The sequence below is a fragment of the Aureobasidium subglaciale genome (assembly GCF_000721755.1).
Source record: "Aureobasidium subglaciale EXF-2481 unplaced genomic scaffold scaffold_13, whole genome shotgun sequence".
Classification (NCBI taxonomy): Eukaryota; Fungi; Ascomycota; class Dothideomycetes; order Dothideales; family Saccotheciaceae; genus Aureobasidium; species Aureobasidium subglaciale.
In genome coordinates, this window is record NW_013566982.1 from 281662 (window position 1) to 298031 (window position 16370).

Genomic DNA, 16370 nt, shown 5'->3' on the forward strand with positions numbered 1-16370 from the left:
GTTTGGTGCGATCTGGCGGAACATCTCGATCGGATCGAAGTAAGTGCTGACTTCTTGCAACCGGACGGCCTCATCGACCGTCGCGATCGTGATACCAGTGATGTCGATGGCCCCTTCATGGGCTTTGGCGGTCACCTTCTCTCCTTTGCTGTCCAGTGTCAGCCTATTATCACACACATCATCATCGAGACAACATTGCAAACTCACTCATTGAACCCGACATAATCATTCTTCATGGTTCCCCAATGCCTCCACTTGAAGGCGACCTTCGGAGGTCCGCTGTAGACCTCGAGTACTTCCCATGCGAAGGTCGGCATCATGCGTTTGAAAGTCTTGTGACTGCTCGCAAAGTCCGAGAAGTTTGGGCTGTAATACTCGTTGGGCGCGATGATGGCATTGTATGTTCCGACCTTTAGCATGTGCTCGGCTGTCTGAGGTGGGCCTCCATTGATGGCGAATGTGTACTTGCTGTGGTCGACTGTTCGCCAATCCGAGAGCACAGGCTTGAAAGATGCCTCGACTTCCCAGTTCTTGACAAGGTTCTCTACCATTGATTCAAGACTGCCAGCGACATGGTTCATCTGTTTAGCTTTGGTATCGTTAGCCTTGTAGCCTACATGGTATGAGATGTTGTACAAGTGGGGAACATGTCTGCAGGACTAAACTCGTCTTCAGGGCACGAGTCTGAGTCATGACAGCATCACAAATGCCGACGTGTGGAGGGCTCCCGTTGTGGAGTAGCTCGGATCTGCGAGCTAAACATCTTCAGGGAGCCTTGCTGGTGACAGGTGGGTAGTACGTGGCAAAGACGTGTGAACCAAGGACAATGAAAAGGGACCAATACATACTCTCTGCGTACACCTTTCGCGTCTTGGAATAGTCTGGTGCCCTTCCGTATCGCCATTCAGACTCGACGTCTTTGAGCACAGCATCTGGATCGGCGAGATAGTCAGGGATTGAAGGCGCCGATTCTGGTTGAACAGGCTGTTGGACATCTACAGCGGCCATCTGGTACGAGGTGGGGCTATGAGGGAGATCCGAGCGAAGTACTTGACTGGAAGATATTTTGGGAGCTTGAAAATGCGAAACTGTTTATGGTGTAACTTAAGAGGACGGAGCTACAAATGAGTGGGATGAGGAAGTTTATATGCCATCTCGCCATGCTCTCAGAACTGAGGAGCTCTTGGACAGCTCCGTCTCCGCGCTGAGGGGGCCTATTATCTGGCATGTCGAAGCCGCCGTCCCTGCATGCATTGAAGGTGCACAAGGTGGCCGTGCAAAGCGCGGTCCATATCTGAGGGGTTGCAGCTCCGGTAAGATGTGTACAAGCTCGGCCCAAGACTGTTACCTAGAAGTGGTCTAGTTGGATGCTTGAGTAGGATCTAGAGGAAACAAAGCGCCTTCCAATGTTAGGTTCCGGCTAGCAGAGTTAAATGGTCTTGTTTGATGTCCTTCTGCTTATACCGCTGCTTGACCGCTGGATGACCACCACCACTGAGATATGTCCTCATGCCTGATGAAGGTTAAACGAATCAGATTGGTACATATGACCCAAAGAACAGGATCCCGATGGCGCTTCAGCTCCGCGTGCGATGCAGCTAGCTAACGAGCGATAGTGGATCCATAGCCGTCCACTGCGACGCTTTTTTTTTGTTCTCGCTTACAATATGCCTGTCATGGTACCAATATGACGTTTTTACCATTCCACGATCCAGACGTAGTCATTCCCCATACGTACATTTGGTGTTGTTGACAATCGTCAGTCATCTCGTCGTTAGAGTTGGGAAACAGCTTTGCGACCCTGGAAGGAACACTCGGCGTTCCGCCTGCAGCATCCATGCAAGATGCCGATGCACAGCGCTCACCCAAAACCCGGAACGCAAGCCTCCAGTATGCAATAGAGCCCCAGATTGTCCATTCTGAGTACAGTGTGGTGAAGAAGAATTCAAATCCTCGCCCGCACTCAGCTGTGTATGCAAGGGCTGCAGTTTGTTTGAGCTGCAGCTATTTCGGGGACATCAGTGTCGGCGGCTATGGGTCGCCACGAGCAATGCGCGTCGACGACGCTTTATCCAGGAACGTGTGAAGCGCGTGTCCCGCGTGTTGGTTGCCCTCAGATGTGGTTTCCACCACAACTCAAATGCATGTAGCCGCTTTGGTGCACTCTGTCCATGCCTTCGCTGTCAATTTTTGGTGCATATGTACTCTGGAAGACTGATGAAACATTTCAGTGCATCGTAAGTGACCAGACTCTTGGTTGCCTAGTCTCGTATGAACACGATGAAGATTGTGGAGGTAAGGGTATTTTGGTCTACTCCGGTCGATCATCTCCAGACCCTGAGTTGGAACATGCCGACCACAATAAGAACCTGATAACCATCCTCCCCGTGTGCGAAGTACTGTCACACTTGTAGCTGCTTCAAGGCACGATACTTTCCTAAATTAGAGCGCTGTCATCGAGATATTTCGTGTCAACGACTCCCTGCACTAGGTTTATGTATCGAGATGAGATATTACTGTGCCTTTCTACAGCTTGTTATTGCCCTACTTTAATCATTGTGAAGAAACGGTGTAACAGTACCCTGCACACGGGAAGGATGGTCAAACATCAGTATGAAACCGACCCACCTTATTCTTCATATGCTTTGTAGACGCGTTGCCTTCATCCGAGGCTAATGGCGGGGTGGAACCAACCTGTCTACACAAACATTGCATTGATGGTTATCACCATTGGGGCTACGAAAGCTTGATGACCAGAACGATCCTCCTCGACTTAGGGCAACCTTGTGTCTATTGCATTGAGCCGTTTAAGAGATGCCGGTGACACCGTCTACAGCTCTACGGCCCGAGTATTACGCTGCTTATACAGGAGCTAAATTGTCTAAAGCTCGGAACGTATGTAGGCAGCGAACCGCGTAACAACACACTTGATCATGCTGTCTTATCTCTTGATCTCGACGATCTCATGACACATCGAGAGAAACCTTTGGCGATATTCCTCTGGAGTCGTCGTAATACTCATAGGCCCTTGGCGGTCAATCAAGTTCCATGCTTTGATCAGCCATGTCATGATCTTGGCGTGGAGTTTGTGTTTTGCCCAGAAGAAGTCGAGTAGCGCAGCGCGGAATACGAACTTCTGATCAGCAGAGTGAACTCCCGAGCGCCAGGAATGGGTAGGAGGCACAAAGGGAGGTCGCTCTGACTGTCTTATGGCCTCTTCCTGACTTTGTTGGGCAGAAGAGTTGTCGGAGTTGGTAAGCGGGATCCGGACCAAAAATAGGGAGTAGTCAACAGCATTGCACCGTTCGAGCAATCCGGTGTCTTTGGAAAGCTGCTCAAAGAACTCGTCAGCCTGAGCCTGAGTCAGAACAATCTTATCCTCGAATTTGTCTGCTAAGCGGTCTTTGGTTGCGTCAGAGGTCAGCATGCCCCCAGCGATATCCCGTTCCGGGAAGAAGTAAGATGTAGGTTTGAGATCCCAGGTTTCCCACTTCGACGTCTTGTCTTTTTCCTTGCCGATCAGAATGTTCTCCATAACGATGTGATGAGTTGGTGCTGTTCCAAGCCAACCGCCGATGCCAAACCGTGACCATGCCATAAAATCGGTAATGCGGACGAGAAGTGATTTCGTGTCGTTAATCATGTGCTCATAGTAAGGTTCCAGGAAGTCGTCACGGAAAAACGAATGTTCGAACCCTCTGGGGACACTTTTGACAAGATATGACCCGTCAGAGGTTGTGTAGAAGGTCTGCCACATGGTTAGCCTGATGCTATTTGGTCCATGAAAACTACTCACGCTCCCGGAGAAGCCCATGTCACCTGTCGCCTCTAACGCGTCTTTCTTGCCAAAGCTGTCCTTGTAGTCTTCGTCGTCGACCTGCCATCGCTCGCGCAATTTTCCGAACAAATCATTCCTCAGCCTGGTCAAAGATAGTTGATATAGGGCAAAGAAATATGTGATGGCTGCGAGAGCTCGTGAAAGAAGAGAGCGAACCCTAACTCCATCATTGTCGAGTATCGCGTAAACAATCGATCTTGCGACTCCCTGTTGACGCGCCATAATGGTAAATGACACGAATGAGATGTTGGAGGGGCAGAAGGCTTCATGGTGGAACGTTCATTAGATGGATCGAGGGGGAAATGCTAATCGAAACCAAGGGCCCTGACGTCAGTCAATTTTCTTATTTAGGAAAGACAGCCTCGACGACCAACAAGCACATCTTACCTCTTAAATGACAATTTTCTTGAGCTTTTGTATTAGAAAGATATGGAGCGCGTGAAGCTATAATAGTCTAGAGTTTTGAACACTATTTAGGATAATACATTTGTGTAGTAAGGGTTTTACCATGACCTCGCGATTTATTAGAGAGATCTTGGCTCAGAACGTTTGAAAACATAGTCCATAGCTCTTGGAGAAACGTACACATCGCTCCCCGAAGGATTTAGCCCCAATGAATCAGAGACTTGTTCTAAAGGCCTCGTGTTAGGAGAAAGCATGGTACAGTCAAAAAGGGACAACGATTTCGAGGAGGTAACTACTGATCGTACGAGGGTCAGGGTGCTCAGTGTAGCCAAACAGAGTTCGAGAAACATAAAGGCCAGCACGCAAGGACAAGCACATTATCAATTATGAATCCAATTGCAATTTGAAGATTGTATCAATGTTCTATAAAAAGGGAGGTTGTATCTCCCAATAAATTTTGTATGTAGCTACTTCTATACTATTTTTATCGTCTTGCAATCATAATCCATCAACACTATCACCATATCGTCATTCAATCATCAACTTTCGGGCCTGCGACCATACTTCGTTCTAGACTCAAGCCGAGACTTGATCCCTCACTCTTCTCAACAAAGGTGTGTTTTCGCTCTCGTCATCCTCCGAGTTAGGGTAAGGCATCTTCTTGAACTCGCCGTCAAGAACAGCACCCACTCTCCAAGTACCAGACTTCTTGGCTTCCTCGAAGAATTTCTGGTTCTCCTCGAAGCTACGACCACCAGTCTCAGGCTGGTAGAAGTAAGTCCAGACACCCGCGAACATGTTCGAGAAAGCGAAGACGAGGAAGAGCCAGTAATTGAGATTGTTGAACAAGATGGGAGTAAGAAGAGTGACTGCGAAGTTGGCCAATCCCCAAACAACGACACTAACAGCTGTGCCTTGAGCGCGGGCAGTTGTTGGGAAGATCTCCGTGGGAATAAGCTAGATGTTGGTCAGCATTTTTCCTTTCGACATCGAACTCTACGGGGTCAAACTTACCCAGATGGTTGCTAGCCAGCCAATGCCGAAAGCTCCCGTGCCCACGTAAAGGGCTACAATACCAGGAATGGCAACGGCCATGTCAGGAATACCAAGGTCTTCGGAGTTGAAAGCCAGACCTCCAAATAATGTGAGCAAGAAGAAACAGAGAGTGAGCACGATTGATCCTCCGAGCAACATCTTACGACGACCAACAGCGTCAATCAGAAGCCATGCAAATGTCATCAAGATGAAGTAAGAGACGTAGTTGCCTTGAGTCAGGTACTCAGACATGCGCGTTTCAAATCCAAGCAGCTCGAAGATCTGAGGACCATAAACTGAGACAGCTCCATATCCTGTGAGTGCCTGGTTGATCTGTCCCATAACAGTGACCATGGTTGGGTGGAACTGGGCGTGTCCGGGAGAGAGCATGTCGGTGTAAGTGACATTTTTGGAAGACTCGTTATCATTGGATTCGACGAGATTGTCCAGAGTTTCCTGTGCCTGATCTTCTCCATAGATTTTGGCAAGTGCTGCCTTGGCATCGTCCTTGCGATCGTGGGAAACAAGCCATCTGGGAGACTCGGGGAGGATACCGATGAACGACATGAGTAGAACAGGGTAGACCTGCATGATGATGATGGGAAGTCTCCAAGCCCACTGGTTGGATTTACCGAGAGCAACAGTCAAGCCAAGGTTGATAGCGAATGCCATGTTCAGACCAAAGATGTTCATCTGGAACTCTTGGGCAAGTGCCTTTCCACGGGCCTCGTCCTCGGAAAGCTCGGAGCTTTTTCAAAAGTCAGTCAAAGCCTATCTCGAGATCGAAATAAGATACTTACCTGTAAACGGGAACCACAGCATCGACACCACCTACACCCAGACCCATGACAATTCTACCAAGAATCATGACGATAATAGCTCCTTGTGAGAACTTCAAGCCGGCAACAAACATGATCAAATTTCCAAGAGAAGACATGGCCAAGCATCCAAATAGCGCAGGCTTTCTTCCGAAGCGGTCTGCCAGGTAGGAGAAGATGACAGCTCCAACAGCGGTGCCCAGGTAGTACAGAGCTACAATGAGACCCACAATGGGACTCTCCTCAGGCAAGCCCATGGTGCTGAGATAGTCTTCATTGGTGTTGATCAGACTCATCATACCTGGAACGTGGTCAGTGTTGGTTTCATTCTGCTGCTCAAGCTAGCTACCTTGATCGTAACCATAGAGGGCAATTGCTGTCGACGAAAAGATGACGACTTGAGTGACCTTGTCCATCTTGATGGCTAGATTCTCTGTCTCAGCAGAGATGTCGGTTTAAGCTTTGTAAAAGAGACAACGAAAGGGAGAGGATTTCCAATGGGTGGAAAGTCTAGTGATTTTGTTCAAACATTGATTAGAGCAATGACGGCATATGCAGCCACCAGCCCGCCGCACTGCTTCCTCTGCGGGGCAGGGCGCGCATACTAAGATCGATCAGTTGCTTGTGTATCTTGACTTGCAGCTCCATCACGAGAAGGCTATACACAACGGCTGGAGTAAAAGCAGGATAATTGCCAGGGAAGTTGAGAATGTGCTAAATATTCTCCATGAGATTGATGATGCAGGGACTCATGATTTGCTGCAGCTTTGTCTATCTCTGGTCGGTCGCGAAAAAGGCGTTGGATGGGGATACGTCGCGTACTCGATCGGACCGCGCCTTACCATGACCACACCTTCCTTGTTCGAGGTTGATGGTCATCTGTCTTGCAAGTGAGACGACAACCCAAAAATCGACGCAGCTGTCAAAGATCTTGACCCTTCGAGCTGTCTTTTGCCTAAATTCAATCATGAGAATGTCAACCCGACTCACCGCCTCAGCGGAATTTCCTGTTCGGTATTCATCCGCTCGGGAAACCTTCCTCGAAAATAGCAATGACTCTGTTGAGAGCGTTCCGCCCACCCAAAAATGCTATCATGATTTTTTATCCCCATGGGAGACTCCACAGTGTAGAGGCGATTCAAGGTGAGGACGAAGGTAGGCCGACCATGAGATACTGAGAAGGCATTTAAAGATAGCAGACTAAAATTCGAATGTGCTGATCTAACCTCTTCTCCTGCGTCCAACACTATTCGCACTGTCTGCTTTGCAGAGCTATTTCATGATGAAGACAACAGCTATGCGCCTTCCAGCGCCGTACATCCTGTGCTCAGCACTTATATCAGTCGGAGGACTTCTGTTCGGACTAGACACCGGATGTATCGGTCCCATCACGACCATGCCCACTTTCTTGGACTCATTCGGCCCTCTCTCCTCGACGATCCACGGTATCCTGGTCTCCTCGATCCTCATACCTGCCTCGTTGACGTCTTTCTTCGCCGGCAACATCGCAGACTACATGGGCCGCATCATCACCTGCTCTCTCGGCGGCTTGATTTTTGCAGCAGGAACTGCATTGGAAGCAGGTGCACAGAACCTCGCCATGCTTTTTGTAGGACGCTGCATAACCGGTGTAGGCGAAGGACTATTCTTGAGCACACTGGTCGTGTATGTGTGTGAGATTGCACCTGCAAGACAAAGAGGTGTACTGGCTAGTGTGCAACAGCTTCTGGTCACTATGGGCATCGCGGTCGGCTACTTTGTCTGCTATGGCACGGTCAGAAGCTCGAACACTAGTTTCTCCTGGAGGTTTCCATTTGCCCTGCAGAGTTTCCTTGCCTTCACCTACGCTCTGCTCACTTTCTTCTTCCTGCCCGAATCACCACGATGGCTCAAGAGCAAAGGTCGTATGGAAGACTCGCATGACGCGTGGGACAGACTGGGTCTCGCAGACGCCGAGCGCGAGAAGAACGAGCAGCAGAACCAAAACCTCAACATTCAAGAACCCGAGAGTCTGGCTCTTACGCCTATTCGCTCACGTCAAAGCGTACACGATGCACAGCATACATCTTGGCTCGCTGTGTTTTCAAAGGGTGCCCGCAAGCGTACTTTCCTAGGCTGCTTTGTGATGGGTATGCAGCAGTTGTCAGGAATCGATGGTGTGCTTTACTACGCACCACTGCTCTTCCAACAAGCAGGTCTCAACAGCGCGACCTCATCTTTTCTGGCCTCAGGTGTTTCCGCTCTTCTCATGTTCCTCATCACTATCCCGAGCTTTATGCTAGCAGACAAATGGGGCCGTAGGACATCTACTATTGTCGGCGGCATCCTCCTCTCTGGAACCATGTTCATCATCGGCGCTCTCTACGCCTCTGGCACAGTTCACGGCGACCACGGAGCAGCAAGATGGGTCGTTATCGTCCTTATCTACATCTTCGCCCTCACCTACTGCGCAACCTGGGCCGTAGGAATCAAGATCTACGCTTCAGAGATCCAGTCCCCCAAGACCAGAGCACCCGCTACATCACTAGCTCAGAGCTCAAACTGGGTGGTCAATTTTGTCGTTGCGTTTACCACTCCGGTGTTTTTGCAGCATTCGAGTTCGGGAATCTACTTCATGTTTGGTGCTGCTAGTTTGTTGACTGTGGTTGTTTGTGCGACCGAAATGCCAGAGACGAAGGGCAAGACATTGGAGGAGATTGACAAGGCGTTTGAGCATAGTGACGAGGGTCAGCAGACTTCGATGAGGATGAAGGCGTTGAAGTTGTTGAGGAAGTGGCAGCGTGGTCGTCTTAATCAGCCTAGAGCGACGACCGAGGAGCATGAGTTGTAATGAGAAGCTGGAATGATATAGAATAACACGATTAGCGGGAGGATGACATAGAATACAATATAGAATGTATAGAACATAGAATACAACATAGAAGATACAAAACATACAAAACATAGAAGTGGTATATCACAGAACGGATGAGCATGACATGGCGTTAATCTAATAGTCTATCTTTTCTACTCCAATCTCAACTTTTGGCGCTCTCCTCTCGGTGTAACGCGTAATTGTATCAGTCTATCCATTTGAGCATTCCAGCTGTCGCGGAAGACTCCTTCAGAGAAACGTTTGGCACTTGTTCTCGCTCGCTTGCGCATGGCCAGTGTTTCTGATGGAGATTGGTCCAGTGCTTTTGCAAAGCCCTTGGCGAATTCTGTAGGCGATTTTGCGTGGAAGCCTATGATTGCATATTAGTACAAGTAGCAAGCGTAGGAGGAACGAAGACTTACCGGTAGGCTTTCCATCAATGGGAACCACAATATCGTACTTGGGGCCGCCACTGTCATCAACGACCGAGATCAAACCAGCGGCTTGGTACTCGACGACACCGATACCAAAGTGCTCGTTCCACATGCCGTTGACACCGACCCAGCTCGTCCTCAGACGGTCCAAGATTTGCGACCACTTTGCGTCAATTACAAAGTCGACGTGGTCGGCAATGTGTTGTTCGCGCGCCAGCACGCGCAACTTGTACACCAACATCTTATCCTTTTCGTCACGCACAGAGCCCACGAGAACCAATCTGGGAGTATCCTTTGCGTCAGTCTTGCGGTCGCGCAAGAATTCGGCAAATGCCATGATGATGTTTTGGTGATCCTTCTCGGGACGGAACTGTGCGATGTAGAGGATATCCCTCCTTCTGCTCTTTTCCGACTCTTCCGAAACTTCGACCTCTTGTTCCAGCTCTTCGACGGCGACTGGTGGGAAGACGACAGAGACGTCTTTGGTCCAACGTCTCTTTTGGCGAGTCGGGCCCCAGAGTGCTTTGATGTGATTCTGAGTCCAGGTGGAGTTTGTCATTACAACGTCGATCTCGCCACCAATCCAGCTGTACAGACGGGCAAAGAGGTGCCAGTAGGCCTTTTTGGCTTTCCCCTTCCAACCACTTCCCGAGCCTGCATTGACACCACGGCCCGAAGAGTCAAGGCTTCCCAGCATGTCGGTAGAGATGGTGGGATAGTGAACGTAGGCGCCGGTGGGTACGTCGGGGAAGAGGAAGTGCGACAAGGCGACTGTAAAGGCATAGCCCATGGTGTCGATGAAGATGTCGGGCACGACCAGATTGAAGGCATCCCAGCCAACAAGCAAGCTGCCGATGCTCTGGCCGAGGAGCGTGAAGTAGGGCCAGTGGTGGGCGAGGAGGAAGTCGCGAGTGCTGAGGTAGAGGAAGGTGAGACGAGGGGCGTGCAGGGGGATGTTGAAGCGGTTCTTGACATTCGCAATCATCGTGTCCTTGTCGACGTCGTGGTCACCCGTGTAGACTACGCAGAGCGCCTTGGGGTATCGCTCTTGGGTCGCACGGATCGCTGCCCAGAGAACTCGCTCACCACCTCCTCCTGCGTTGCTATGCTTGTTGTCAGTGTCTTGCGACATGTCGAATGCTTGGACAACTCACCAGAAGGGGTGGAAGAAGCCTATTACACCGTCCCACTCGTGTGTCGGCTTCCCATGACACTCGCCCTTGGCCAGACGATCCTTGTTCAGAGTGGGAGCCGAAGTGGACTCGTCATCGTTGGCTCTCTTGAGCAATAGCTCTCTCCGGCCAAGTGTCCTGGAGCGCACTGTCGAGCCGATGCTCTGCGCAATGAAGCGTCCAAAGTAAGGCAACGCTAGGTACGACACACCGATGGCCACTGCCACCAGTGTTAAAAGCAACGCTAATCCAGCCATTGTTGTATGACTTTCATGTCGACTGTGTCCACTTGTTACCTGACCATTGCGTACACATCGGCCACAGCTCCTACCTGCACTGACTCGCCTGCATCAGCCCACCCTGACCCTGGCCCGCCATCTTCGGCCCGCGTCGCTCGCCTTGGCAACATGGCAAATATCATTTTATCTGAACCATCTTGATCGTCGGCATTGCATGTTTCTCACTTGTTAAGCCAACTGCCTAGTCCTGGGCAATGGTCCTGTTAGCAAGGCATGCTCATCGCATGCTTCCCGTTCGTCGCCCACCAGTCTTCTGCAGTCCCTATGCCGCTCGTCAATATTCAATAGGCGCTGTGTTCGCCGAATGTTCGGATGCTGCGACTTTCGCAGCCCTCTTGCCCGTATCTTTCATGGAAAGCATTCATGTTACTGGTCTACCTTGGTTTGCTGCCATACCCTTATCCGCAGTCTTGATCAGATCTTTCATCGTCTACCCCTTTCTCCAACGTCCGTTGCGCGAGAAGATGGTTGATCGTGCCCAGATACAACCCTTGGTAGACGCCAGAATGAGCATTGAAAGGCGCAAACTTAGCAAGAAGTCCTTCCCTGTGCCAGGCGTCAAAGAGGTCTGCATGCTTCTCCGCTCGTGGGAAAGGAGAGCTGAGGTTCAACGGGCACTGTTCAATCGACTGCCTGTGCCTCATAGATTTATGATGTTTCTGACGACAGTCTTGGTCTCTGACGGTCTCAGGAGAATGATGGGTGCTAGAGAGGGCCTCTTGAAGTTTATTCTCGGTCCTCTCGACTGGACTTTGAGTTGGCTACTCCCAACATCTCTTGTAGAGGGCGATTCTGAGAAACCCATCGAGAATTCGTCAAATGCCTCTGTTCCTGCTCCTGCCTCTACCTCTACCCCTGCCTCTGCTCCTGCATCTACCTCTACCCCTGTCTCTGCTTCTGCCTCCAACGCAGCAACCAGCCAAGATCATGTCGAGCTACCCGAATCGCCTGAGTTTGCCCAAGACTTGGTCCCGTCCAACGCAACGCTGCATGAGACTGCTATTTCTCAAGATGCTTCGCAGGCGTTGGCGGGTCATGCGAACTCTGCTTGGTTTGACCCGAGCATGATGACTGAGGGATTCTCCTGGTGTCCGGATTTGACAATGGCAGATCCCACTTTCACACTGCCCGTAATATTCAGCGGTACTTTTTTCGCCAGCATATACTTCTCACCTCGCATAGCTGGTGCAGCAAGCGCAAATGACGGAGAGCGAGCGAAACCAACAAATATCCAGAGGATTGGAATGACGCTCGCCATGCTATCTATCATTCCGGCTTCCCAGATGCCCGCTGGACTTTTGCTCTACTTCATCACCAATATGGCCACGAATAATGTACAAGCGCGTTGGCTGACCTACACAAAACCCATATATCCGGCACCCACAGCTTGCGCGCGACCTGTTAGAATGCAGCGTTCCAAGGAGATTGCAAAGGACATGCTTCCCAACAAGGCAAGCCCAGCTCTAAAACGTCAAGGCTAGATGTCTTTGATCAGCGTTCTGAACATTGCACCCATATTATCAGGCTTCTCATCTTGTCGACAATATATCTTCAGGCCAAAAGCAGTTTTTGGACATGTACGCTACCACACTGTATTTCTAGAGCATACTGTACAGTATGCAAAAATCAACGATCATTATGACCCACTGCTCATTGGTATTAGTCGCAACAGTAGAAGAGAAAGAGTGAGAATATTGATGCGCCAAATGTATACTCCGTTAGGTCAGCATGGTCTAGAAGATAGTCGAGTTCAGTATGACGTAGCGGCATATCGACCTCATCGAGCCGGCGACCCCGCGACAGAAACCACCAATCTACAAAATAAACACTCACTCTTCACTCTCAGTCTCTACTCACTCTCTCAATCTTGTCTCTGCATCAATCATGGCCGACAAAAAGATCACCCCCCGCGTCTTCATCATCCGCCACGGCGAAACCGAATGGTCCCTCAATGGCCGACACACGGGCACCTCGGACATCCCCCTCACCTCCAACGGCGAAAAGCGCATCCGCGCAACTGGCAACGCCCTCGTCGGCGACGACCGTCTGATTGTCCCCAAAAACCTCGCTCACATCTACGTCTCCCCACGCACTCGCTCCCAACGCACCCTCGAGCTTCTAAACCTTGGCTGTAAAGATCCCATGCCGTGGAACGAGGGTGCGGAACATGATGATGGTAACATAAAGACGAATGCAAAAGTCCAAGTCACGGAGAGTGTAAGAGAATGGGATTATGGCGATTATGAGGGCTTGACGAGCAAATACATTGGGGAGCAGAGGGAAAAGGAAGGTTTGCACAAGTGGGATATTTGGAAGGATGGGTGTCCTGGGGGTGAGAGTCCTGAGCAGATTACAGAGCGTTTGGATGCTGTGATTGCAGAGATTAGGGAAAAGTACCACAAGGATGTTATTGGGAAACCAAAGTCTGAGGCGCCGCCGTATGATGTGTTGATCGTGGCACATGGACATATTCTGAGAGCTTTCGCGGCAAGGTGGATCAACAAGAATATTGCTGATAACCCGAGCATGTTGCTTGATGCTGGTGGTGTGGGTACTTTGAGGTATGTTTCTCCAAGTCATTCTCGATGCACGGATGGAGTACTGACGTTTCACTATAGCTACGAGCACCACAGCATCGACGAGCCAGCTATTTTGCTAGGAGGTGGTTTCATGGTCGACGTGGTGGAGAATGCAGAGGAAGATGTCAAGAAGAACTAGATTTGAATTACAATAGCATAATGTTTTTAACCGCTTCTTCTTCCTGCTGTGCGGACGTTCGCCCTGGGTCGTCTGGTCATCCATTCTAGAAGAGCAATCGTTGGTGTACAGGGAGAATATTCCTTGGAATGTTTTCATTTGACTTTTGATTCATTACATATCTTCATGCTCGTGTGCTATAACATATTGATTCATCCTCCTATGATGCCAGATCGCGGTTTCCTCCGTTACTGCTCAGGTCGTTGGGACCAGAAGAGGCACCAAAGCCTTCAGCTTCAAGGGCGTCGACGCTAGTCTGAGCCTTTCCAGATCCAGCTTCACGAGTGATCTCGCGAGGCTTGACCTCTCGGTCGGCAAAGATGGTACCTTGGGCATCAGCGTCAACCTCAGCGGTGCTGTCCTGAATGCTACTGCCTGATGTGCCGCTCGACGAGCCGTTCTTAGAAACATATGTGGCCTTCTCTCCATAAGGCCTGCTTCCATCGCCTCTCTGGAACATCTCCTCAATCAACTCATGACGCTTGAGTGCCAGCTTCCAGTCACAGTAGGACTTGGTGTCTCCCTTGGCATATGCCTCGTAGAGTCTACCGACGTTTTGCGAAGGGTGCTTGAGATCAGATAGGTTGTCAGAAGGCAGCTCGATGTCCTCTGCGCTGTCCTTGCTCAACTCGTGGAGCTGAATCTTGACACCCTCGTGGTTGATGTCGAACATGGCAGAAGGGCAGGTGACCAGAATCTCGCCCTTCTCTCCGTTGATGGTCCATCTGACACCAGCCTCACCAGGGAAGGGAGCGGCAGCGCGAAGTTCGTAGCTCAAGAGAGCACCGGACTTGAAGCGGCCGTGAAGTGAGATGTTGTCGGGTGTGTCCTTAGTAATACTGTCAACGACCTTGCCCTGGTTCTTGATGTCGATAAGGTTGATGTGAGGTCGCTCGATACCCATGATGTTGTCGAATGACTCGAGCTCGCCGAAGATCTCGAGCAAGCAGTTGAAGCCTGTCTGTGTTAGATCTTCTCGAAAATACAATGGCTACGTCTGGCTTACTGTGCAAGAAGAAGATTGTGGCATGGTTACCACCTGCCTTTCTCTGGACAATGTACTTGTAGCCAGTGGGGATAGCTGCACCTCCAGCGATGCCAGTGCAACCGCTAAGCGAAGTGCTCAAAACTTTGCCAATCTTGCCATCGGCAATGACCTTCTGAAGAACCTTGACAACAGGAGCTGCCTGACCTTGAGAACCAAACATGGTCTTGATACCCTTCTTCTCAGACAATGAGACCAACTCTCTGATCTGATCCATGTTGGAAGCAAGAGGCAATTCGGTGTAGATGTTCTTGCCGGCCTCAACCGCGGGCTTTAGCAACTCGTAGTGTCTCTCGACACCAACGACGCATACAACGAGGTCGATGTCCTTGTCGTCGGCCAAGTCCTTTGCGGAGTCGTAAGCCTTGACATCTCCAGGGATTTTGTAGTGCTCAATAGACTTCTTTGCGCTCTCGACAGATGAGTTGCACAGAGCCTTGATCTCGTAGTGGGCTTTACCCTGCTCTGACAAGAGATAAGGCAGATGGGCAGCGCTGGCCCAGCTGGTGCCCTCGGAGTTGGTGGAAAGACCGATGATACCGATGCGGATTGGAGACATGATGATATGAATTTTACTTGAGGATGTAGTACAGAAAGGAAGCCTTGAGGTAGGTGGTTGCTGTGTAGAAGTTGAGAGCAGCTTACATGTTGACGACAATGTCGTCATCATACCTATGCGTGGTGCTCTCCAGAAACATCCACATAGAGCAAAACCATCCAAGGCTGGATGTGGTGATAGAGTGGCACCTTGTGGTCATGATTGCTGCTACCAATATCAAGATACTACCGTTTTTGCTGATCAAGACACTCCAGTAGTGTTTGTACGAGCGTGTAGATGGCATAGCGATTTATGTTCTGCCATGACTGCTCGGTCCGAGATCGGCCTGGCTCCCCGCAGTATGGGTAGTATCTCGATCGCCTCAACAGAGTCCACCCTCCCCGTGTGCAGAATATTGCCACATCCTCTTTCCACAATGATCAAAGCGGGGCAACGACGAACTGTAGAAAGGCATAGTTATGTTTCGTATGGACATACCTAATACAGGGAGTCGTTGAGAAGATGTATCTCGGTGCAAACGCTCCAGATCTGAAGATGTTCGTGCCTTGGGACAGCTACAAGTTTGACAGTCTTTTGCACACGGGGAGGCCTCTCCTCATCGTCTCTGCCGAAGTCCTCCTTGTTTGCAAAGCGCTTGCAATTGCGTCATAAGAACAAGCCCTCTGTTCGCGGGATGTGCGAGCGGTCCGATGCTTTGACATGCCATCCGGCTTCTGGCAGGGCTGGCACCCTAGTAGTTGCCGCGGGCTTGTATAGACTTTGTCTAGACGCTGAGGCTTGCAAATGCACCAATGCTGGTGTTATACCGTCCTGCAACACTTCGCGGCACTCGCATGGTACTGGAGTAGACGATCGCGAGGCATCGCTCGCTACCGCTAACTTCAAGCTGATGCTTTTTGAGTGAGAGGCAAGTTTTGTAAAATCGCACAGTCACATATCCCACGAGGCAGTCAGAATGTCTCAAGCAGTTTGTCAACAACTTCCCCGGAATTGGCTAAACTCGGGCGAGCATGGGTGAACCGAGGCTGGAAGCTTTCAGCCGATTCTGGAAGCATTGGCAACGGCATCACCATTTGATATACTTTTACAACTTCTCGCTACCGCTCTCTAGAACGTGGCGCTCTCGCAGAAATCAGTAATGTAGCTTCGCTGCC

At 50.3% G+C, this 16370-nt stretch overlaps 8 protein-coding genes across 8 annotated transcripts; 3 read left to right on the top strand and 5 right to left on the bottom strand.

Moving 5' to 3' along the window:
* Positions 1–113: 113 nt before the first annotated feature.
* AUEXF2481DRAFT_270177 (uncharacterized protein) lies at positions 114–1422 on the bottom strand. The gene is made up of 2 exons (XM_013487553.1): positions 849–1422; positions 114–589 (listed from the first exon to the last, which is right to left on the bottom strand). Exons 1-2 carry the CDS (start codon positions 1006–1008, stop codon positions 204–206), a joined length of 546 nt encoding a protein of 181 aa, XP_013343007.1. The 5' UTR covers positions 1009–1422; the 3' UTR covers positions 114–203.
* A 1519-nt stretch (positions 1423–2941) lies between these two features.
* On the bottom strand, positions 2942–4060 carry AUEXF2481DRAFT_5857 (uncharacterized protein; the record flags this gene model as incomplete). The annotated part of the gene is made up of 2 exons (XM_013487310.1): positions 2942–3748; positions 3797–4060. The coding sequence occupies 2 exons, from the start codon at positions 4058–4060 to the stop codon at positions 2942–2944; spliced, it is 1071 nt and encodes a 356-aa protein (XP_013342764.1).
* A 603-nt stretch (positions 4061–4663) lies between these two features.
* AUEXF2481DRAFT_80612 (uncharacterized protein) lies at positions 4664–7001 on the bottom strand. Its single transcript, XM_013487512.1, has 4 exons — positions 6446–7001; positions 6079–6397; positions 5258–6026; positions 4664–5200 (listed from the first exon to the last, which is right to left on the bottom strand). The coding sequence occupies exons 1-4, from the start codon at positions 6510–6512 to the stop codon at positions 4820–4822; spliced, it is 1536 nt and encodes a 511-aa protein (XP_013342966.1). The 5' UTR covers positions 6513–7001; the 3' UTR covers positions 4664–4819.
* A 392-nt stretch (positions 7002–7393) lies between these two features.
* Positions 7394–8926, top strand: AUEXF2481DRAFT_47283 (uncharacterized protein; the record flags this gene model as incomplete). The annotated part of the gene is made up of 1 exon (XM_013487470.1): positions 7394–8926. The coding sequence occupies one exon, from the start codon at positions 7394–7396 to the stop codon at positions 8924–8926; it is 1533 nt and encodes a 510-aa protein (XP_013342924.1).
* Positions 8927–9102: 176 nt separating this feature from the next.
* On the bottom strand, positions 9103–10813 carry AUEXF2481DRAFT_30346 (glycosyltransferase family 4 protein; the record flags this gene model as incomplete). The annotated part of the gene is made up of 3 exons (XM_013487370.1): positions 9103–9320; positions 9373–10487; positions 10539–10813. 3 exons carry the CDS (start codon positions 10811–10813, stop codon positions 9103–9105), a joined length of 1608 nt encoding a protein of 535 aa, XP_013342824.1.
* A 614-nt stretch (positions 10814–11427) lies between these two features.
* On the top strand, positions 11428–12527 carry AUEXF2481DRAFT_40954 (uncharacterized protein). The gene has a single exon (XM_013487420.1). The coding sequence runs from the start codon at positions 11509–11511 to the stop codon at positions 12334–12336; it is 828 nt and encodes a 275-aa protein (XP_013342874.1). The 5' UTR covers positions 11428–11508; the 3' UTR covers positions 12337–12527.
* Positions 12528–12739: 212 nt separating this feature from the next.
* On the top strand, positions 12740–13573 carry AUEXF2481DRAFT_5862 (uncharacterized protein; the record flags this gene model as incomplete). Its single annotated transcript, XM_013487311.1, has 2 exons — positions 12740–13416; positions 13474–13573. The coding sequence occupies 2 exons, from the start codon at positions 12740–12742 to the stop codon at positions 13571–13573; spliced, it is 777 nt and encodes a 258-aa protein (XP_013342765.1).
* Positions 13574–13772: 199 nt separating this feature from the next.
* AUEXF2481DRAFT_5863 (uncharacterized protein) lies at positions 13773–15216 on the bottom strand (the record flags this gene model as incomplete). The annotated part of the gene is made up of 2 exons (XM_013487312.1): positions 13773–14569; positions 14619–15216. The coding sequence occupies 2 exons, from the start codon at positions 15214–15216 to the stop codon at positions 13773–13775; spliced, it is 1395 nt and encodes a 464-aa protein (XP_013342766.1).
* Between the last annotated feature and the right edge of the window lie 1154 nt (positions 15217–16370).